Source organism: Panthera tigris, chromosome E2, assembly GCF_018350195.1.
Source record: "Panthera tigris isolate Pti1 chromosome E2, P.tigris_Pti1_mat1.1, whole genome shotgun sequence".
Classification (NCBI taxonomy): Eukaryota; Metazoa; Chordata; class Mammalia; order Carnivora; family Felidae; genus Panthera; species Panthera tigris.
Window position 1 is genome coordinate 28,999,928 of NC_056674.1, and position 20,465 is coordinate 29,020,392.

At 47.4% G+C, this 20,465-nt stretch overlaps 1 protein-coding gene across 1 annotated transcript; it reads right to left on the reverse strand.

Moving 5' to 3' along the window:
* Positions 1–279: 279 nt before the first annotated feature.
* Positions 280–1,932, reverse strand: LOC122234205 (basic proline-rich protein-like; the record flags this gene model as incomplete). Its single annotated transcript, XM_042969804.1, is given in 1 exon segment — positions 280–1,932. A coding segment is annotated over 1 exon segment (1,653 nt), but the record flags the coding sequence as incomplete, so codon positions are not given.
* Positions 1,933–20,465: the final 18,533 nt, after the last annotated feature.

Here is a 20,465-nt window from a genome sequence, read left to right on the forward strand (position 1 = left end):
GCCTGCTCTGGGCAAGGCCAGGTGCAAGCTGCTGGGGGCTCAGGGTTCAATCAAAGGATCCCTGCCCTCGAGGAGCTACCTGTCCAGTGAGTATACAAAACAACCTGCACAAATACCTGGCAAAGCCCCTGGCAAGTGCTGTGATAACCTTTCTGAAATGGCACAGAGGCTGCATGATTAGCTCAGGACAGGTGGTGCCGATGGTGATAGAGGTGGTGGTGGAGGTGATGATGTAGGTGATTGAGGTGGTGGTGGAGGTGATGATGAAGGTGATGGAGGTGGTGGTGGTGGAGGTGATGATGAAGGTCATGGTGGAGGTGGTAGTGGAGGTGATGATGAAGGTGATGGTGGAGGTGATGATGAAGGTGATGGAGGTGGTGGTGGAGGTGGGGATGAAAGTGATGGAGGTGGTGGTGGAGGTGATGATGAAGGTGATGGAGGTGGTGGTGGTGGAGGTGATGATGAAGGTGATGGAGGTGGTGGTGGAGGTGATGATGAAGGTGACAGAGGTGGTGGTGGTGGAGGTGATGATGAAGGTGATGGAGGTGGTGGTGGAGGTGGCGATGAAAGTGATGGAGGTGGTGGTGGAGGTGATGATGAAGGTGATGGAGGTGGTGGTGGTGGAGGTGATGATGAAGGTGATGGAGGTGGTGGTGGAGGTGATGATGAAGGTGATGGAGGTGGTGGTGGTGGAGGTGATGATGAAGGTGATGGAGGTGGTGGTGGTGGAGGTGATGATGAAGGTGATGGAGGTGGTGGTGGAGGTGGCGATGAAAGTGATGGAGGTGGTGGTGGAGGTGATGATGAAGGTGATGGAGGTGGTGGTGGTGGAGGTGATGATGAAGGTGATGGAGGTGGTGGTGGAGGTGGCGATGAAAGTGATGGAGGTGGTGGTGGAGGTGATGATGAAGGTGACGGAGGTGGTGGTGGTGGAGGTGATGATGAAGGTGATGGAGGTGATGGTGGAGGTGATGATGAAGGTGACGGAGGTGGTGGTGGTGGAGGTGATGATGAAGGTGACGGAGGTGGTGGTGGTGGAGGTGATGATGAAGGTGATGGAGGTGGTAGTGGAGGTGATGATGAAGGTGATGGTGGAGGTGATGATGAAGGTGATGGAGGTGGTGGTGGAGGTGATGATGAAGGTGATGGAGGTGGTGGCGGTGGAGGTGATGATGAAGGTGATGGAGGTGGTGGTGGTGGAGGTGATGATGAAGGTGATGGAGGTGATGGTGGAGGTGATGATGAAGGTGACGGAGGTGGTGGTGGAGGTGATGATGAAGGTGATGGAGGTGGTGGTGGTGGAGGTGATGATGAAGGTGACGGAGGTGGTGGTGGTGGAGGTGATGATGAAGGTGATGGAGGTGGTGGTGGAGGTGATGATGAAGGTGACGGAGGTGGTGGTGGTGGAGGTGATGATGAAGGTGACGGAGGTGGTGGTGGTGGAGGTGATGATGAAGGTGATGGAGGTGGTAGTGGAGGTGATGATGAAGGTGATGGTGGAGGTGATGATGAAGGTGATGGAGGTGGTGGTGGAGGTGATGATGAAGGTGATGGAGGTGGTGGTGGTGGAGGTGATGATGAAGGTGATGGAGGTGATGGTGGAGGTGATGATGAAGGTGATGGAGGTGGTGGTGGTGGAGGTGATGATGAAGGTGATGGAGGTGGTAGTGGAGGTGATGATGAAGGTCATGGTGGAGGTGATGATGAAGGTGATGGAGGTGGTGGTGGTGGAGGTGATGATGAAGGTGATGGAGGTGGTGGTGGTGGAGGTGATGATGAAGGTGATGGAGGTGGTGGTGGAGGTGATGATGAAGGTGATGGAGGTGGTGGTGGTGGAGGTGATGATGAAGGTGATGGAGGTGGTGGTGGAGGTGGCGATGAAAGTGATGGAGGTGGTGGTGGAGGTGATGATGAAGGTGATGGAGGTGGTGGTGGAGGTGATGATGAAGGTGATGGAGGTGGTAGTGGAGGTGATGATGTAGGTGATCGAGGTGATGGTGGAGGTGATGATGAAGGTGATGGAGGTGGTGGTGGAGGTGATGATGAAGGAGATGGAGGTGGTAGTGGAGGTGATGATGAAGGTGACGGAGGTGGTGATGGTGGAGGTGATGATGAAGGTGATGGAGGTGGTGGTGGAGGTGATGATGAAGGTGATGGAGGTGGTAGTGGAGGTGATGATGAAGGTCATGGTGGAGGTGATGATGAAGGTGATGGAGGTGGTGGTGGAGGTGATGATGAAGGAGATGGAGGTGGTAGTGGAGGTGATGATGAAGGTGACGGAGGTGGTGATGGTGGAGGTGATGATGAAGGTGATGGAGGTGGTGGTGGAGGTGATGATGAAGGTGATGGAGGTGGTGGTGGTGGAGGTGATGATGGCAGTGGTGATGATAATGGTGGTTTAGGTGGTGGTGGCTGGGGAGCAAGTAGCCTTCACAGAGAGCATGCTCAGTTTGAGCTTTTCAGTCCAAAGTAAAGTTCTTCAGTTGGACTTGGGAGAAAGAACATTCAGGGAAGAATGAGCAACTTACCCAAAATACAAAGGTTTGAACAGTATTAACGGCTGCTGAAGGAGGTAAGGGAAGGCCATGATGGAAGTGTGAGTTACTGAGGATTCCAGAGCTCTCTTTCAACAGTCCAGGCTTATGTATGAGATCTGAAGACTTAAAACAATGGGAAAAAGCCTGTGGATTTTAGGTGTGTGAGCTGGAATCTGACTTACACTAGCTTAAACCGTATCTGCGAAGTTCAAAAGAGTTCAAAAGGCTTCAGGCATAGTTGGATCTAGGGGCTCGGGCACCTTCTCAGAATAGAGTGTGTTGGTCCCGCTTTCTTCTTTGGGGGCTTCATTTTCACACAGACTTGCCCTGGTTGATGCTAGAGATGACCGCTGGCAACTTGAAACTTATTGAATCTTTAAGCCTAGAAATTTTGGAGAAAAGCAGGTACTTCCTCCTCAGGGGTCTTAAAAAGATTTCCAGGAAGACTCTCATGGGCCTGGCTTGCAGAGCATGACTCCCAGAATCAATTACTTTAACTCAAGTCCAAGTCAACTGACCAGACCAGGGTAACAGGGTCACTCTGAGGCTAGGGAAAAGTGGTAAACCCCACTGACTGGCATGGCTAACAGTGCGTGGCTCATGGCATGGATAGGGGGTGGTCTCAAAGGAACTTTGCAGTGTTTTCCCAGCAAAAGCACCAAGATTTGGATCAGCAAGAAAGAAACACATGGCTTGAGCAAAGAGCTTGAGGCAGTTGAGTAAAAGTAACTGAATTATTATTAAAATTATGTATGTTCACATTGCGCAGAGAAGAAGGCTCAAATGGTAATCGCCGAAAGGTTCCAGTCGGTTATTGCCGATGGGATGTTGGGTAATTTTCATCTTCTGCTTCTTTAGCTGGATGGCAATAAAACACAGACAGAGACATACAGACTTGCATTGGGATCCTGGTTCTCTTGCTTTGAACTAGAGGCCTCAGATGAGCTTTTTTGTCCCTCTTCACTTCACGGTTGAACATCTATAAACTGTGTCTCCTTATGCCTTCCTAACACTCACTGATTGGCGTGGAATGGAGGACATCATTATTCTTCTTCTTCTTACCTCTTTGGGCTGGCTTAGAATGAACAGGTATTACTTCTCTTTCTTTTTCTTTTCTTTAAAAGTGTTTATTTATTTTTGAGAGGGAGAGAGTGCACATGAGCCAGGGAGGGGCAGAGAGACAGAGGGAGACAGAGGATTCAAAGCAGGCTCCAGGCTCTGTGCTGACAGCAGAGAGCCCGATGCGGGGCTCGAACTCAGGAACCGTGAGATCGTGACCTGAGCTGAAGTCAGACGCTTAAATGAATGAGCCACCCAGGCGCCCCCCCAGAGCAGGTATTACTTCTGTGAGAACCAAAATCATCTCTCCCACATGGCTTAGTATCTACAGTAATATAGCATGGTTTCGAGTCATCTATTGTCTGCATTAGCATAACGTTACTCTTCTATGACTACTTTTGCCCAGTCAATTAACTTTATTGTTCATTACAGGAATATCCCATAAACTCTTCAATAGAAAACATCCAACAATGTTTTATACGCTCAGACTCTTGGAAACCCTCCCCTCAAATCACCCTGCTGTTTCCATCAGTCCTAAATTATTACAACATGGCGGTTACCAAATTCTAGCCAACTCTCTCTCCCTGCCACTTTGGAAACTCCTGAAGCCAGAGTTTAGAGTCTTGGCAAAAACCTCACCTTGCTTGTCCCTCTTTCAGATGCCATTAAAGCTCTGTCGAGGCAGTGTTCTCCACTGCAGTGACCAATAGACTCCGCTTTGACCCATCAACAGGTTGTTAGTGATATTTGGAAGGCAGCGTTCGACATCTATCATACAAAGCTGTCAAACCATGTAACTATAGTCTTGCATGACCTTATGAAGAGGGTCCATAGAGGCGTCCGTTGCCACAGGAAACTTCACCCTCGTTCCTTTAGGAGATGAAAACAGCGGGGCTTATGGGAGACATGCTGCCTGTGAGTCTTCAGGCAATGTTGTAGTCTTTATTATAGCTTTAAGTATCTGTTTGTGTGTGATCTTTTGTTTCGTGTCTTTTTTCCTACCCAAACTATAACCCCATGAGGACACGTACTGTATATCTGATTCATCATTTGTCTCCAGCATCTAGAAAAGTGCTTGGCGCACGGTCAGTCCAGTAGGTGTCGAATGGATGGGTGCATGAATGAGTCAGTGAAGGGAGGGACCCATAGTCCCGGAAACGGCTACTGACTTGTTGTATGTCTTTGGGCAATTCCATTGTCTTTCTGGGCCTCAGTTTCCCCACAGACCCCAATTCCTGGCTGGGATGACTCCTGCAACCCACATCTATGCTTATAGGTAGTTATGGTCCCCCCCCCAAAAAAAAGAGGTGACATTAAGGGCTTTGAAGGATGTTGGGTAAGACAGTTGATGATGACTGCCCTTCTGGAAGCCTGAGGTCAGCCACCCTGGGATTCATGGTAATTAATTCCAAATTCTCAGGTCTTCCCAAGCGCTGAGATGAGGCAGGATGGGTGGAAGATAGGATGTTCCCTATTTATTAGCTATTGCATTCGGGTAAAGCATCATTCTCTTCTGGGGTGTGTGTGAGAGGGTATATACTCTGTAAGTGGTCCTTGGTGACATGGGGTAGGGGAAACCCCTAGCCCCTGTCCTTGCTTTATTCTGGTCATGTCACTTGTCCCCAGTCCCCAGCACAGCCTGCTTCTGGAAGGGAATGCTATCTGTCACTAGCACGTCCCTGGGGGTTGACATTTTTCATCTCCCTGCCAGAGATATTTGTGATTATTTTCTCCCATTAGGAAACACAAGGCTGGACGGTGCTCTAACCTTACAGGTGGTTCCTGAACTTACCTGCTGTGTGATTCGGGGAGAGCTAGGTAACCTTTCCATGGCTTGTTTCCCCATCTGCAAAAGGGGAACCCATGAACCCACAGTGCTAGTAGCCGCCCCAGTGGGATGTTGAGAGGTCAAATGAATGAATATGGGGAAACACCAGGCCAGGGCTCCCTAGCCGTTAGCTGTTATTATCATCCCCTAACGTGCCTGGTACACGCCTGACTCTAAGCGGAGGCTTTGCAGCAAATACTGCTCAGAAGGAAAAAAAAAAGGAGCCACTATAGATACAAGCAATTCCTTGGATAGATCTCAAAGGAATAATGTTGTGTGAAAGAAGCCAGTTTCCAAAGGTTACATACTGTATCATTCCATTTATACGACATTCCTGAAAGACAGAACCATAATGATGAAGAACAGATCGGTGGTTGACGGGGGGTTAGGGGTGAGGGGTTGGGAGAGGGTTTGATTTAAAAAAAAAATTAGCAGAAGGGAGAGTTGGGGGTGATGAGCTGCTCCGTATCCCGGTTACAGTGGTGGCTACAGGGGTCTATCTATATACGCGTTCATAAGTTCATAAAACTCGGAACCAAAATGAAATGAATTTTTGTGTGATAATGTCAGGGAATGTGGAGGCCCGATAAGTGTCATTGTCTTTTGGCTGCCTCCTTTTCCCTGGCAATGTAAGTAAGAAGATCACTTGTGTTTCGATGTTCTAGAAAGCAGAAAGCGTTGTACACGGTGCCCCGCGGTAGAGAAGGAAGCCAGGATGTTTGGGACGTCCTGCTCCGTTCTGCTCCTGGTCTCTGCGAGAGCTCAAGATCAGATCCCCGGGCGTAGGGGGTGTGGGGGGTGGTATTCAGAACTCCAGTAGGCTCTTTAGAGAGATTTAAATGTGCTGCTTCCCGGTTATCCTGAGGTGCAGCTATAATTGCTGTTCTTTCCAAATAAATCCTTCAGATTAAATGGATATCGAGCAAGTCCAACGATTACTCATGGCACGTGAATCCCGTCAAAGTCCAGGGTGAGTCCGTCTAGATGAACAGGAGGAGGTCGGCGAACGTTGTTTTAGTCTTAACGCCATCCTTTGGGACTGGTGTTGAATGTTTACATTTTGGGGAGAGAAAACTCAGGCCAGATAAGGCAGCCTGGGGCAACACTTGGGAGTCTGGGATCTTGGCTTGGCGACAAAGTTGTGTCATGGCGGCGGGGGGTGGGGCTGGGGGGGGGGTCCCTTCTCGTCTCCGAGTCTCACTTTTGCCACCTGCTCTTTGGCCGCGGCGGAGTTGAACTCCATCGTCTTTGAGGCTCTTCCCCTTCCTGGTTTAGGGATGAGACCGTCTCTCTTCTTTCTGTTTTTCAAGGACAGGGGATGCTTACTCCTTCTCCATGAACCCATGAACACGTGGCTCCTGTGGTTGTAGGTGCCTCGTGACTTCACCGGGGCGACCCTCAGCCTGTCCTGGGTCGGAGGGGTGTCCTTTATCCGTCTGCCAGCCCAGAGGGGGTTCTCCGAGCAAACGGTGTAGGACACGCTCTGCCGAGCGTCCGAGAACCGTGCCCAGAGGTGCCGTTAGGATGTAGGAATTATGAGGTGAGCAGCAAGACGCCAAAAAACCAGGAAGCCACTTGAGCAGAGAGTATAAACATAAATATCCCCGAGCAGGCCCCGGCACTGGGTTTTTTATGTTGATGTGCTAATATGTTATCCACTAAGGGTTTATTTACGCCATTTTGGTATTCCCTGCAATTCATTTATCTGCATAAGGAAGAGGCGCTAACAGGACAGTTCCTCATGAACAAGCGTCCCTGTGTGATCCCCACTGCTGTTTATAATCCTTCATGCCCAGATCTATAATTCATGAGCTGATGGCCTGGTGGCAGTTTCCATAAAGGCCATGGCGGGCACCCAGTCGTTAACGCTCACACTGTCATGCATGGAATCGAAATAAGCCTGCTCTCCTTCTATTCATCATGACGCCACTGACGTGTGGGCAATGATATTATCCAAATATTATTAAAACTTTGAACCCTGTCCCCATAAATTATGGCCGAATGGCTCCGTGGCCATTAGGACAGGGGGATGTATGGGCTTCAGTGGCCGCCGAGTAATTATGTGCTTAAAAGGAAGCGTGGCTGAGCATTCCCCTAGTAAAACAGAGAGAAGCCGGGATCATTTGTTACTGCTGTGGCGTTCGGGGCCGGACGGCTCCGGCAGGTCAAGTCAACCTTACAGCAGGACAATTATCTGCCTAGAGAGACCAAACATCTGTTATTAAGTATGTACAGGCATCAAGGCAACATGCTAGAAATCTTGTCCACTTCAAACACTTGGCGTATTCCACACAACACCCCCCTCGTGTTTTGTAACTGCAACAGTCAGCTTTGAAATATGCCCTATCTTCCCTCCCCCGGCCCCTCGCTTTAATGTACCCTGCAGCTGCTAAAGAGGGTGTTGTAACTTTAGAAGGACCTTGCTATCTTTCTCTAGCTCTTTAAGGAATAATAATAATTTTTGTTGGGTTTTTCCCCCCCTCCCAAATTTCTTTTGCGTGTATTAGTTATTCAAGGAGTATGGCTGGGGCAGCGATATCATATAATTTGAAAGCACAAGGTCAGCCAGTGTTTACATTAGAGGGCCAGTCTCTCTTTGATTCCTGTGTCTGCGGCAGCTTGCAGGCTGGTCTGGTGCATGGGAGCAAGATGGTTCTGTGTTGCGATTCCGAAATGGGAAATAGGCTTTTCGGGCTATCGTGGTTCCCTGGACCATCTGCGTGTCTCAGAATCCTGAGGAGGGAGGGGGTGGGGAGTATGCCAGAGAACAAGGCTATTGAACCAGAAAGTGGGCAGAGCTGGGGAGGGGGGCAGTGGGCAAGATGGCAGGATGAGGGCAATCAATGGGGGTGGCCCTGGGAGATAACACGACAATCACCCCACTGAGCATGTCCAGACAAGCATAGCTAGAGTGCCATTTTCCTCCCATAAAGATGCGTCACATCGAGCGAGGAGAACTGGGCCATGTTCGTGGAGCGGGAAGGGCAACACGCTGCTTTGCTCAGTGACGTAGTAACGACAGACCAGATTCCTTTCTTCTCAAGAAGAATGGAATCTCCAGATCTTCTGGGGCTCCTGCAATCTGAGCATCTTAAAGATATATGATGTCTGGATTAGCTTCAAAGTAATCCAGGGCGGAGCGGGGATGGGTGGGACTACACATGAAACAAAAGTAGCCCTGAGTTAATAATTGTTGAAGCCCAGGGATGGGCACGGCTTGGGGCGGTGATTAGACTAGGCTCTACACTTGTGATTGTATCTGAACTCGGTCCATCATTAAAAGAAAAACAATATTCTGAAGGAACAGCACTCCCTTCTGATGTGAGTGACCAGCAATGTCAGCAGAGGACCCACCTCCCCAGCAGAGTTCTCTGGGGAAAAACCCAGAGAATAGAAGTCCAGATGGACCAGTTTGCAGAGACGGTCGGACTCCTTGCTCCAACCCATCCTGTAAACATCTCTCCCCAGAAAGACCTGTTGAAAACACTGTTGCATCCCACAAGAGCTTCTTGGCTCAGCTGCACCAGCCCAGGTTCCTTCTCGTGGTATTCAAGATCTGCCATAACAGGGCCTCCTCGTTCTACTGTCTCATTCCTTCACCTGCTTCCCCCACGAGGCCCGGCAGGAGAGTCAGGTGGCCGTGGTGGTGGAGAAGTGGATGCGGGAGTGGTGGCCCCACGACCGACTCTGGGACTTCCCTCCCCCTGCCCCCCACCCCTGTGTTCTTTCCCCCTGTACAGGAGTATCAGTTCCAGTGGTATGGCCTTTGACATTTTGCCTCTCTTCCTTTGGTAACCTTGGGAAGAAGGCAACTCTAGCATTGCTAAGTTGACGTCACCACCGAGGAAAGGGGGAAAGGCACACAAATGACCAGGTTCTATTCCCTTTGAAAGCACAGGCAACTTTCTCCTTCTCATTCGGGACTATTAGAAACAGACCACACCAGAGAATAGGCTAAAATTGGAGGGAGATCTAAGAACTAAATATATCCATTGAATGAGGGAAAATACTTGGGAGTCATGGTGGACATCTGATGTTCGCTAGCCTAGACTCCATGCCCACTTTTTGGGAAAAACCATCTCATGTTGGGATGAGATGTGGGGATCCGGCCCTCTTCCACTCCAGATTCATAGGATGTTAGTAGACTTGACCTCCAATCCCCAAACCTCATCGAGAGATTGGTTCAAGGGGATCCATGTGACATAACTCAAGCCAATGAGACTCCATTCTGGAACTTTTGCTGAACATGTTTGGTACTATTGGCCGTCGTTTATCTGTGCCACCTTGAGATAGAGAACCTGCATGAGGATGAGATACTACAGAAGAAAACAGAGAGAAAGAGACGGTGAGAAATCTTCCCTGGAATGGTTCAGTGATGTGAACCAGTTTTTTCCTCTTCTGTGTTTGTTCGTATAGAGCTGGGTTTCTGTCACTTGCAACCAAGGAGTTCTGCCTGGCATCATGGCCTCTCAGCTCATGGGTGACCAGAGGAAGGTGTCCAGTCCAGTTGGTCAAAAGGGCAAAGGATTGTGGGCCTCAGCCACGGGGTTGAGTGTGATGCTACACCAGTGACAGCAAACTGTGTCCTATACCCATGAGGACATCCGTGACCAGGGTATCTTTCCTGGTGAGTCCAGACGCGACTGCAAGTACTTTTCCACTAAGTATTGGGTAACCCAATACTTAGTATTACCCACTTAGTATCGGGTAACCCAACTGATCAGCCACGCTTGTCACAAGGACAGACCTATGTGTCATTCATTCTTGCTCGAGGCCCTGGAGAGGAGCTGGGTGAGAGGGCCTTTTCTGGGAGGACCTGAAGAGAAAGGCTGCCGTAGACTCAAGCCATGAGCCCAGGCCCAGAGAGGACTTAGTAACATTGAGTGGGCTTAACGATGAGGGCCCTAAACAGAGGGCCCTGACTCAAAACAGAGCAGGAGGGCAGGACTTGGGCTCTGGAAACCCTCTCAGGGGCTACCCATCTAAGCTGACTGTTATGGATGGACGAGACTTTACTGGAATAGTAGCATGGCTTCCCAGAGCCAGAATGCTGGGGGTCAAAGTCGGCTTTGCTACTTTTTCAGTTATGTGACCTTGGGCAAGGTTCTTGACCCGTCCTTAGGTTTCTTCACCTGTAAAATGGGGATAATAATGACACCACCACCCTGGGTTGGAGTGACTGTTGGATGAGCTTATTTAGGTAAAGCACTGAGACTGACACCTTATGCATATTAAGTACCACATGTTTGTTAAGCAAACAAATAAATAAAATCTTTATTTTCAGGGGTTCAGCTGAGGGTCTTGCTCAGAGGTAAGGAAGTCAGTCCGGAATTAATGCTCCTACTTATCCCACTTTTTCTCTTGCTTTCTCTCTCATTCGTTCAGCAAACACTTGTTAAATGCTGATCCTGGGCCAAATGCAGGAACAGCTTCACTGCTAGAAAATTCTTGAGATTTTAGCTCATGGATGATGCAACCCTCAACAGGGCTTCTAAATGTGCACTCCAAAACCTCCAGATCACACCCAAGCAGCATCAGGACGATGTTCTGAACCTTTCTTTCCATGGGATTCACACTCCTGCGCTTGACCTTGCCGGACACATTTTCCCAAAGACGATGAGTTTCCTGCTTCTTAGATCTAAGAAACTGGGGCTCCAGGAGGTGAAAAAACTTGCCTAAGGACCATCAAGCAGGGTGTGGTAAAGCTAGGTTTGCAACCTGGGTCTGACTTATTTTGTCATAATTTTCCCTTGGGCCCCCCTGTTTCCAGCGGCCTTGCTTGCTGTCATGCTGAGTGGCTGGTGTTTCTTTCTCTCCCACTGCATTGTGCAGCTCTGGAAATCTAGAGCCACGTTTCATGGATCTCTGCCTCACTGGCCCCAGAGTGAGCCCTCGGAACAGCTATAGGGTTGGTTGCATTGCCAGGGAGTGTATGCAAATGGCCCAAAGTTGCAAATCAAGTCAGCAGCTGGAGAAGTGCTAGAAATATATCCTTTCTTGGAAAAGCCCCCCAGGAGCCTACATTCTGCACTCCTTGCTGGGTCGCAAGAGGCTGTCCATTTCCCGCTGAGATCTTTGTCCCTTTCTCATGTCCTGAAACGTTCTTGCCTAGGATTGGGCTTCTGGGGATAGGTGGATGGAGAACTCGGTGAAGGACAGCCTCGGAACATCCCCTCGGGGCCAGAGTCCTCCCCCAGTGGTTGGAGCAGCCACACCAGCCTGGCCCCAGTCACCAACATCTCCATGAAGGGCTATTGACTGTCATCTCCTCTTTGCTGGGAACGGGCCTCTTCCCTTATGATTTCCTGTTCCCTGGCCTCTCTCTAATTTATTGCTTCTGTTTATGATTTGAGGTTAAATGCTTTCAGCTCCATTTTCTTCAAAACATAGATTTCATTCCCCCTGCCAAGTTATCGACTGCTGGTCCCTGCACAACAGGCTCCAGGAAGGGGCGGGGGTCGGGGGGGCGGGTAGTCAGCTTAATGAGACCTCCTGCTTGCTCCTGTGTGAGCTGGGCCGGCAGGTCTCAGCTCAGCCATTTCCAAACTGTTTCCAAAGAACCTACACATATCCAGCTCCCAAAAGCTGCGGTATGGATTATGTGAACCATTCAGTCTTAGCATTTTAGACATGCTCTTAAGGCAGGAGGCACTGACGGCGGGTGGAAAGGGAATACATCTGGGCCTAGTGGGGTAGGAGGGCCTGGGAGAATGGGGAAATACGGGGGACAGAGCAGGCTCCAGGTTAGCACCTGGAAGGAGCCCAGGCTTCCCCACCGCCCCCGCCCCCCCCCCCAACCTGGAGCAGCTATTTCGCAAAGAACACAGTCTGCTGGGCAAATGGGTCCATTTCTGGATCCCGGTTTGAAGGGTTACCTATAGCCTTCTGGCCAGGTGAAGCCACTCACCTGTTTTCATGGCCCCCGGAAAGCCCTGGCCGTCTAAAGCCACATCATTCCTGGCCGGAAGTCTCTGTGGGGATATTGGCCGGCCTCTCTTTTGGATTCACCTTATGGGTTGTTGGGCTTCTCTCTAAATTTCTAGCCTGGTTCCCTTCAATTCCTAGCTGTCTACCTGGTTTTCTTGCCTGGACTCTATCTTGTCATTCATTCATTTATTCATTCATTCATTCAATAAGCTGATACTGGGCACCTACTCCTTGCTTGGGACAGCATCCCCCCAGCAGATGGATGGGCGCCATTTTCCTCTGCAAGGATCACCGATTAAGTGATCCTGAGGGTAGAGTGGAGACGATGCTTTCCCAGAACGGGAGCTTTCCAACATACCCAATGGCAACTACAGGCTAGTGGGCTCTGTCCACAGTGTATGTAGAGGCTCTGACCCAAGATACGAGGGCCCTAAGAAAAATATACCTTGGCCATTGTCCACAGGAATTTGGCAAACACTTTTTAAAATGACTCCAGCCATGCGAACAATTCCCTAATGCTACTTCCTAATGCCATACTGTTAGCTGAAATCCCCGGGTCGGTCGGGGAGTGTTCTCGGTTCTTCCCCTGGGATTATGGAGGAGACCACCTCTGGACAGCCTCTCCCGGGAGGTGATCGAGGGCCTGGGGTTCCGTGAGGGGCAGGCTGCTCTTGTCTGCCCGGTTGCGATCAGGTGTGCTCCCTCAACAACATTCTGTCTTCGCTTGCCCATATCCACTCCAGTCCTACCCTCAGGTTTTATAAGTTCCAGGTTATTCAGTTTGATGGGGGTGATACCGGGCCAGGCCTTCTCCAGACACTTGGAATTCCAAAATATTTTGTGCATCCCTGTTGACTCTGTCTTGAGCGATTGTTCCAAAAAATCAAACAAAACGTTTCTGACGAGAGTCTACCAGTGGCTGCTATTCAGGAGCTGTTGAATTAATGCAGGTGAGCCCAATTTGGAAGGTAAAGTATACGGATACTGGATAGCAATATTGTCCAGGGCTCATCTCCTGCACGTAGAGGGATGCTTTAAGTTTGTTCCAATTTGGACTTTAAAGAGAAAATGTAACACCACTAACGAGTGTGAAAGCCTTTAATATGTCAAGATTCAGAGAGTGTTGGGGAGCAGGGAAAAGAGTGAGAGGGGAAGGTCAACCCAGGGGATGATCCCAATGGACAAAGGATCATCAGATGACCTTCAACTCGCTGCATTTCTCTGCAAGCTGTTTTCTCTCCTGTTATGGACTGAACTGTGTCTTCCCAAAATTCATATGTTGAAGCCCTAACCCATAGTGCTTCAGGGCCTTTAAAGAGATAACCAAGTTTGGGGCACGGGCGTGGCTCAGTTGGTTGAGCATCCGACTTTGGCTCAGGTCATGATCTCGTGGTCCATGGGTTTGAACCCCGCATCAGGCTCTATGCTGACAACTCAGAGCTTGGAACCTACTCGGGGTTCTGTGTCTCCCTCTCTCTCTCTCTCTCTCTCTCTCTCTGCCCCTCCCCTGCTTGTGCTCTCTGTCTCTGCGCTCTCTAAAAAATAAATAAACATTAAAGAGACAATCAAGTTAAAATCAGGTTATTAGAGTGATGCAATGCAATGTGACTGGTGTCCTTGTAAGAAGAGGAAGTTAGGATGCACACAGAAGGAAGGTCGTGTGAAGACGTGGGGAGAAGATACCATCTACAAGACTTGTGAGAGGCCTCACAAGAACCCAGCCTCCTGACACCTTGATCTCGGACTTCCCAGCCTCCAGAACTATGAGAAACAAATTTCTGTTGGTTAAGCCACCCAGTGTGTGGTATTTGCTATGGCAGCCCAAGCAGACTGAAACACTTCCCATAGACCGGGAAGGTGTGATGTACCTGAGCATCCAGTGGTTAGGACAATGGAAGCTGACTTTGAAAGTGAACCTGGCTGTGGATGGAATAATTTCAGGAGAGTGAGGAAGGGGGTCTGGGCCAGCTGACCTGAGGTCAGTCCTTAGCTTGTGAAGTTCTGAAGGGTAAGTCCTCTCTATGTGACCTAATTGCTCACTAGTGTCCTTAAGGGAGGAGAAGGGGACATATGAGTGGGTCATGTTTCCACAGAACAGTTCTGTTCTTTGCCAGGAAAGCTACGATCTTTCTCTTTTTCCCATCTCCTTCTTCTTCTCCTGTGAGTTGGATGCTTCCAATTCCACCACTAGGACTGTTTTAAAAAAACCAACTTAACAGAGATGCCTGGGTGGCTCAGTTGGTTAAGGGGCTGACTCTTGATTTCAGCTCAGGTCATGATCTCACAGTTCGTGGGATCAAGCCCCACCTGGGGCTCTGCACTGACAGCAGAGAGCCTGCTTGGAATTTTCTTTCTTCCTCTGTGTCTGCCCCTCCCCTGCTCCTGCTCTCACTCTCTCTCTCTCTCTCTCTCTCTCTCTCAAAATAAATAAATAAGTTGCATTTAACTTAATAAACGTAAAGATCTAATTGACTTTATTGGACAATTTGTGTATTAGACAGTATTCCCTCCAGCAGGTGGAAAGGAGCTCCACTGAGCCATAGAAAAGGAAAGGGTTTCAAAGGTGGAAAAGGTGCATTGAAAGGAAGTTATTGGCAAAGGAGCTATCATTTCAGGCAAGGTTGTCCTTCTAAGAGGATTAGAAGGGCCTACTGGGTGTGTTGTCTCACTAGTGCTGACCAGGAAATTCTGTGTCGACTGGTTAAATGCTATCTTCCTGAGGGGCTGAAATTCTAATTAGGTTAGATACTAAGTCTTGGTTAGCCAATGTGGGGTTTAGCACAAGTGACTCCATTTTGTAACTACCGTCTCCTTTTTAACAATTCCCCTCTTTTGCTCAGACTCTCCACTTAACCGAGAGACCTGATCAAAATTTAAGGCATTGGTGCTGCTCGTAGCTACCGCTCTGTAGTTCTGACAGCTTTTATCGATCCTTTATGTGGCATTCACGGGTCATGACGTTTTTTTGCTTAACCCCTGTGATATTCACAGGCCAAGACTTCAGCGTCATAAATTTTAAATTGGCTGTTTTCTTTGTTGCCTTTCTAATGTCTCAATCTTAGGAAAATCATTTGCTCGGTGGTGAGTGGCTGTGAATATGCATTTAAAGCTTTCGAGAAAATACAACACACCAGGGAGATTATTATGACTATGAAGCAGGACGAGTCCCAATGTCTGCAGTGAACTTTGGAGCCATGGTCCCCCAAGACCCAAACCAATCAGAATCAAATAAGTCCAAGAAAGGCCCTGTGATGTTGCGTTTTTAGGCCACGTGGCTTGCTCAGTGACCTTATGTAACTGAGTTTCAACTTCCTTAGGGGTGTGAATCCAGGCACAGCAGGTGGCGTGGGCCACAGCACGGACACCTCTTTACTCGGCCAAAAGATAATCAAGGACTATCCTGTTATCAAGAACTTTGGTGGCAGAGACTAAGGTTTTCTGGGGCAGCTTTTGTCTCAGCAATGCATTCCGCGGCATCTTTAAAAGTTAAGGAGAAGCTTCTGAGCATATTCTCGTTTACATTCATTCCTAATCAAGGAAGTACAGCCCTACCAAAGGAAGAAACCCTCAATCATGAATACCTCCTGGTAATTTCTTTCGAATTTGATGATGTAAATCCGGGGGGATCAACCGATGAGGTTTCTGAGTTGACTTGTGAAAAGTTGGGGAACAGCTCAATAGCCTAAGAGTAATTGCCCAGCCACGTGCCAGCTATCTAGCCATTCACAGGCCCAAGGAGAGAGAACCATCTCAGCAAGGACAGATGTTGTCAGGGCCCAAACCACTTCCTGCTAAGGGGGCATTTAATGGAGTCATTTGCAGGAATTAGCCTGTTGAAGCCAGGAGTCAGGTTTTCTCCAAGCCTAAAGTCACATGCTGCTTTAAATTCCTTAGCAGTGACCTGGGACATACGGATGATGGTGTTATCTTTCCAGGCCAGCACCAGAGTAAAGGAAAGAAGAAGAAGAAGACAGAGTGTCACGTTCAGTGGAAGTATGGAGTTTTGATCCGCCATCTTGGGAGGAAGCTGTCTGCCTTGATGTTGGCCACTTCCTCGTCAGTTTCACTTGGAGGTCTCCAGCGTTTGCACAGGACTGGATGTCAGATGGAGTCTTCTTCAGCTGTGAGATATAAACCTGGGGTTCAAGTACCTGAGGTCTGGCCGCCATCTGGGCAGTAAGGAGGACCTGATATGGTCTCTGTCCAGGAGTTTCAAGGGCAGTCTCTGTTCTTATTGATTCCAAATCAGAGGGCAGGAGAAAATTGGAAACGTTAGTTTGGAAGAGTCGGAGCCAGATACTTGAGGAACCCAGAAGATTTAGGACTCGGTCCCGGTTCCAAGTACATAACGAAATCTCAAAGGCGATTAACGGGATTAGCATCTAATGTAGACAATGGCACAAACGTAATTTTTCTCTTACAATTATCCCTATTTTCCCCTAGGAATAATCACAGTAAAACAAATCTGTTTCCATTAGCGTTGGCTGATTATTTACATAAGTGCACCAAGAATAGTGACTGACCATAGAAGCTCTTTTTAAGACTGCTTTGCTGGAGTCTTAGAAGCAAAGTACCAGGCTGAAGTTTTGAAAAGCCTTGATCAGCTCTGTAAAGTCAGCCTTAGCTCCTTAAAACTGCCTGGTCGTATCTGAGTGTTTCAAATATAACGTTCCAGCTGAAGCCTTGATAACGTGGCCAATATGTTCAACTGTTCTCCTTTTATAAGGAGAACAGATTCTTACTAAATGTATGCAAGCAACTAACTGTATTGCCATGAAAAAAAAAAAACACTCAAAAGAGTTTTTAAAATCTGGAGGGACCAAGGGAGGAGAAAAAGTAAATGTATCATCTTTGCTTACAAAGGTATTCTTTATCAAACTGTTATAAGTCATAGGTAGCTTAAGAGGAAAAAAATTCCTTAAATCTGGAAAAACACCACATTAGAGAACCCATGATGTTTCAAACAAAAAGACATAAAAAGTTTATAATCCTCCTCCTCAGTTTTTCTTTCAGCCCGTGTTATTAATTCTTGTTCTCCTTGAACCTAGTTTTTTCAATCGTTTTGGGAATTCTCACCCCGTTCACTTTTATGATCTTAAAGTTATCAGAAAACTCGTACTTGTCCAAAGCCCTCTCCTTGAATCTTCTTGGAGATGAAGTGCTTTTGCAGGAAGACTTTTGCAAAATACCGGAGCAAAACAATACTTGTCTGCAAATGACGAAAGACTTTAAGAATGTCCATTGCTAGAGATCTGGTGAGAGTTTATTTTAAAGAAATTGATGAGGAAATTTGGTGACTTCTGTAATATGCATCATTCTCAGGTACTAACTGGAATCATGTCTGATAACATTATACCAGGACATATCAGACTTTGGGAATCTCATATAATTTCTAGACTACCATTTACAACTCAAATAGAAAGAGAGCTCAGTATTCTTATTTACAGTATTTCCCACATAATTTAACATATCAAACATGTCTCATTGGTTTCAAATCTGCCTTTTTGTATAAGGAGAGAGAACAAGGCCTTTGAGATGTTCCAAGGACTCTCTGGAAAGTCTCAAGGTTAATTTGAGGTCAAAAAGACTTCATTCAGTGTCTGATTTTGAGAAATTTGGTAAAAATACCAAAAGGAAAACACTTGTCAAATAGGATCGCAGTTCACTCAGAACCAAAACTGACTTACTCATTTCAATACAGTGACAGTTAAAGGTTTTGGCAAGCAAATACAGAAAGTTAAATAGCTGTAGGTGAAACTTAGCTCTTTTAATGCAGAAGACTCAGTTTTATTAAGTAATCAAAGATTTGATAAAAACAACCCAGGAAATTATTGTGACAAAACACAAAATTTTGCTCTCCAGGTAGATTACTTAAAAGGTAAAGAAAAAAAAAACTGTCAAAATTTCTTATTTTTTAGAATTTATATATTTATTTTGAAAGAGAGAGAGAGAGAGAGAGAGAGCATGCTCGTGTGCAAGAAGGGAAGGGGCAGAAAGAGAGAGAGAGAGAGAGAGAAAGAGAGAGAGAATCTCAAGCAGGTTCCATGATAGCACAGAGCCCTACATGGGGCTCTGTCCCACGAACCATGGGATCATGGCCTAAGCCAAAATCAAGAGTCAGATGGTCAATCTGACTGAGCCACCCAGGCTCCTCTATCAAAATTTCTTATTAAGAGCAGAAAACAGGGGCGCCTGGGTGGCTCAGTCAGTTGAGCGTCCGACTTTGGCTCAGGTCATGATCTCACGGTTCGTGGGTTCAAACCCCATGTCAGGCTCTGTGCTGACAGCTCAGAGCCTGAAGCCTGTTTCAGAGTCTGTGTCTCCCTCTCTCTCTGACCCTCCCCAGCTTTCACTCTGTCTCTCTCAAAACTAAATATTAAAACAGAAAACAATAACGTAAGAAACGTTTGTCCTTTTAACAGAAAGAAAACCGAATTCTAATTTTGTACCAACTTGCTTTTTATATTAAAACTCATTCAATTCATTAAATTCATTCTAACCTTAGCCAGTACTGACCACACATAAAATTTCTTTTCCTTATTTCTAGTAGTTTTCAAGACATACATTCAAAATTTTAACCCATAAAAACTCTTAATTTCTAGTGAAAACTAAGAAATGAGCAGTTGGGAACTTTTACCTTATGCATCGTTTAGCACAAGTGACTCCATTTTGAGTCTAGAGTCTCCTTTTTAACAGAAACTTCCATAGCCTAAGGCAGTGTGTGCCAACTCTGTAGGTGTGTCGTGTGGCCTATGGGGGCTTTACAAATGTCCACACCTGGGTGCTCCCTCAGACTCACTGAAACAGAAAAACTGCAGGTGTAAAAAGAGGTTTCCAGATCAGATGGTAAAGTGCTCTGACTACAGAAGGTACGGGAGGTGGAAAAACTTCCTTCCTCCCTTTTACGTTCTAAGACTGGCCTCCTAAGAATACTCTAATAATTGAATTGATATAAGATAGGTTAACAAGAGAAAAACAAACAAAAGTTTGAGAGCATGTACATGTATCTTCTGTATACATGGGAGAGACCCGGGAAAACTAACTCCCCAAAATAGCCCAAGCCATCACCTTAAATACTATCTTTAGCTAAGGATAAATGTAGATGTTGTGGAGGTGGGTGCAGTCAGGGAGGCTTGACAGGAAATGTGCAGTCAACAGGGTAAAGTCTGATGCAGATTTAAGTTCCAGCCTTCTCCGTTGAGAGATTTTGGAGACTGAATCATCCCCCTGTTTCTGGTGTAACAAGGGAGCTGCCCTTAAAATGGGTATTTCTCTCATAAATGTAAATGCCTCTTATCAAAAGGTAACTTCTACTCAGTTTCCAGAGCTTCACCTGTGTTTGCTGTTTTTTTTTTTAATTAAAAAAATTTTTTTAAATGTTTATTTATTTTTGAGAGAGAGAGAGAGAGAGAGAGAGAGAGCGCGTGAGTGAGGAAGGGGCAGAGAGAGAGAGAGAGAGAGACAGAATCAGAAGCAGGCTCCAGACTCTGAGCACAGAACCCGATGCGGAGCTCGAACTCACAAACCCTGACATCATGACCTGAGCCAAAGTCAGACGTTTAACTGATTGAGCAACTCAGGTGCCCCTGTGTCTGCTGTTTTTAGAAAACAAAAAACCAAAAAGACAACCAACTTAAAATAACCAATATGCCAAAGACACATGTTTTTGGGTGGTATATTTTGGTCCCCTTCGAAGATATTAGGCATTGAGTGAGTGATGATGGTAGGGCTCATCATTCTCTGCTGCCCGGTCCCCAAAGGCCAGCAGGTAGAAGTGGTTGGAGTATGAGGGGGTTCCCCAAGACGGCAAGGACAGGGGTTCTTCCTGTGGGGATGGGTTAGGTCTTTCTAGGCTTCTGCTTTCTTATAACAGCCATGCTCATCTCCCAAGATTCATAAGGTTGTGAAGAGCCTTTCGTGTTCTGGAGAAAGTTGTAGAACTCCCCAGGGTTCATGTTTTAGGGTCTTGCCTGGTCAGAGGCAGCCATCTTAGATGTGCTGTCCCTTCCCAGAGTGCTTTGGGAATACAAGGAAGCAGCAGAACCCCCTACCTCGCACCTGTGGAGTGATGCCTGGGTAAAAGGAGATGGCCTATTTGTGGGAGTCCACGTGGG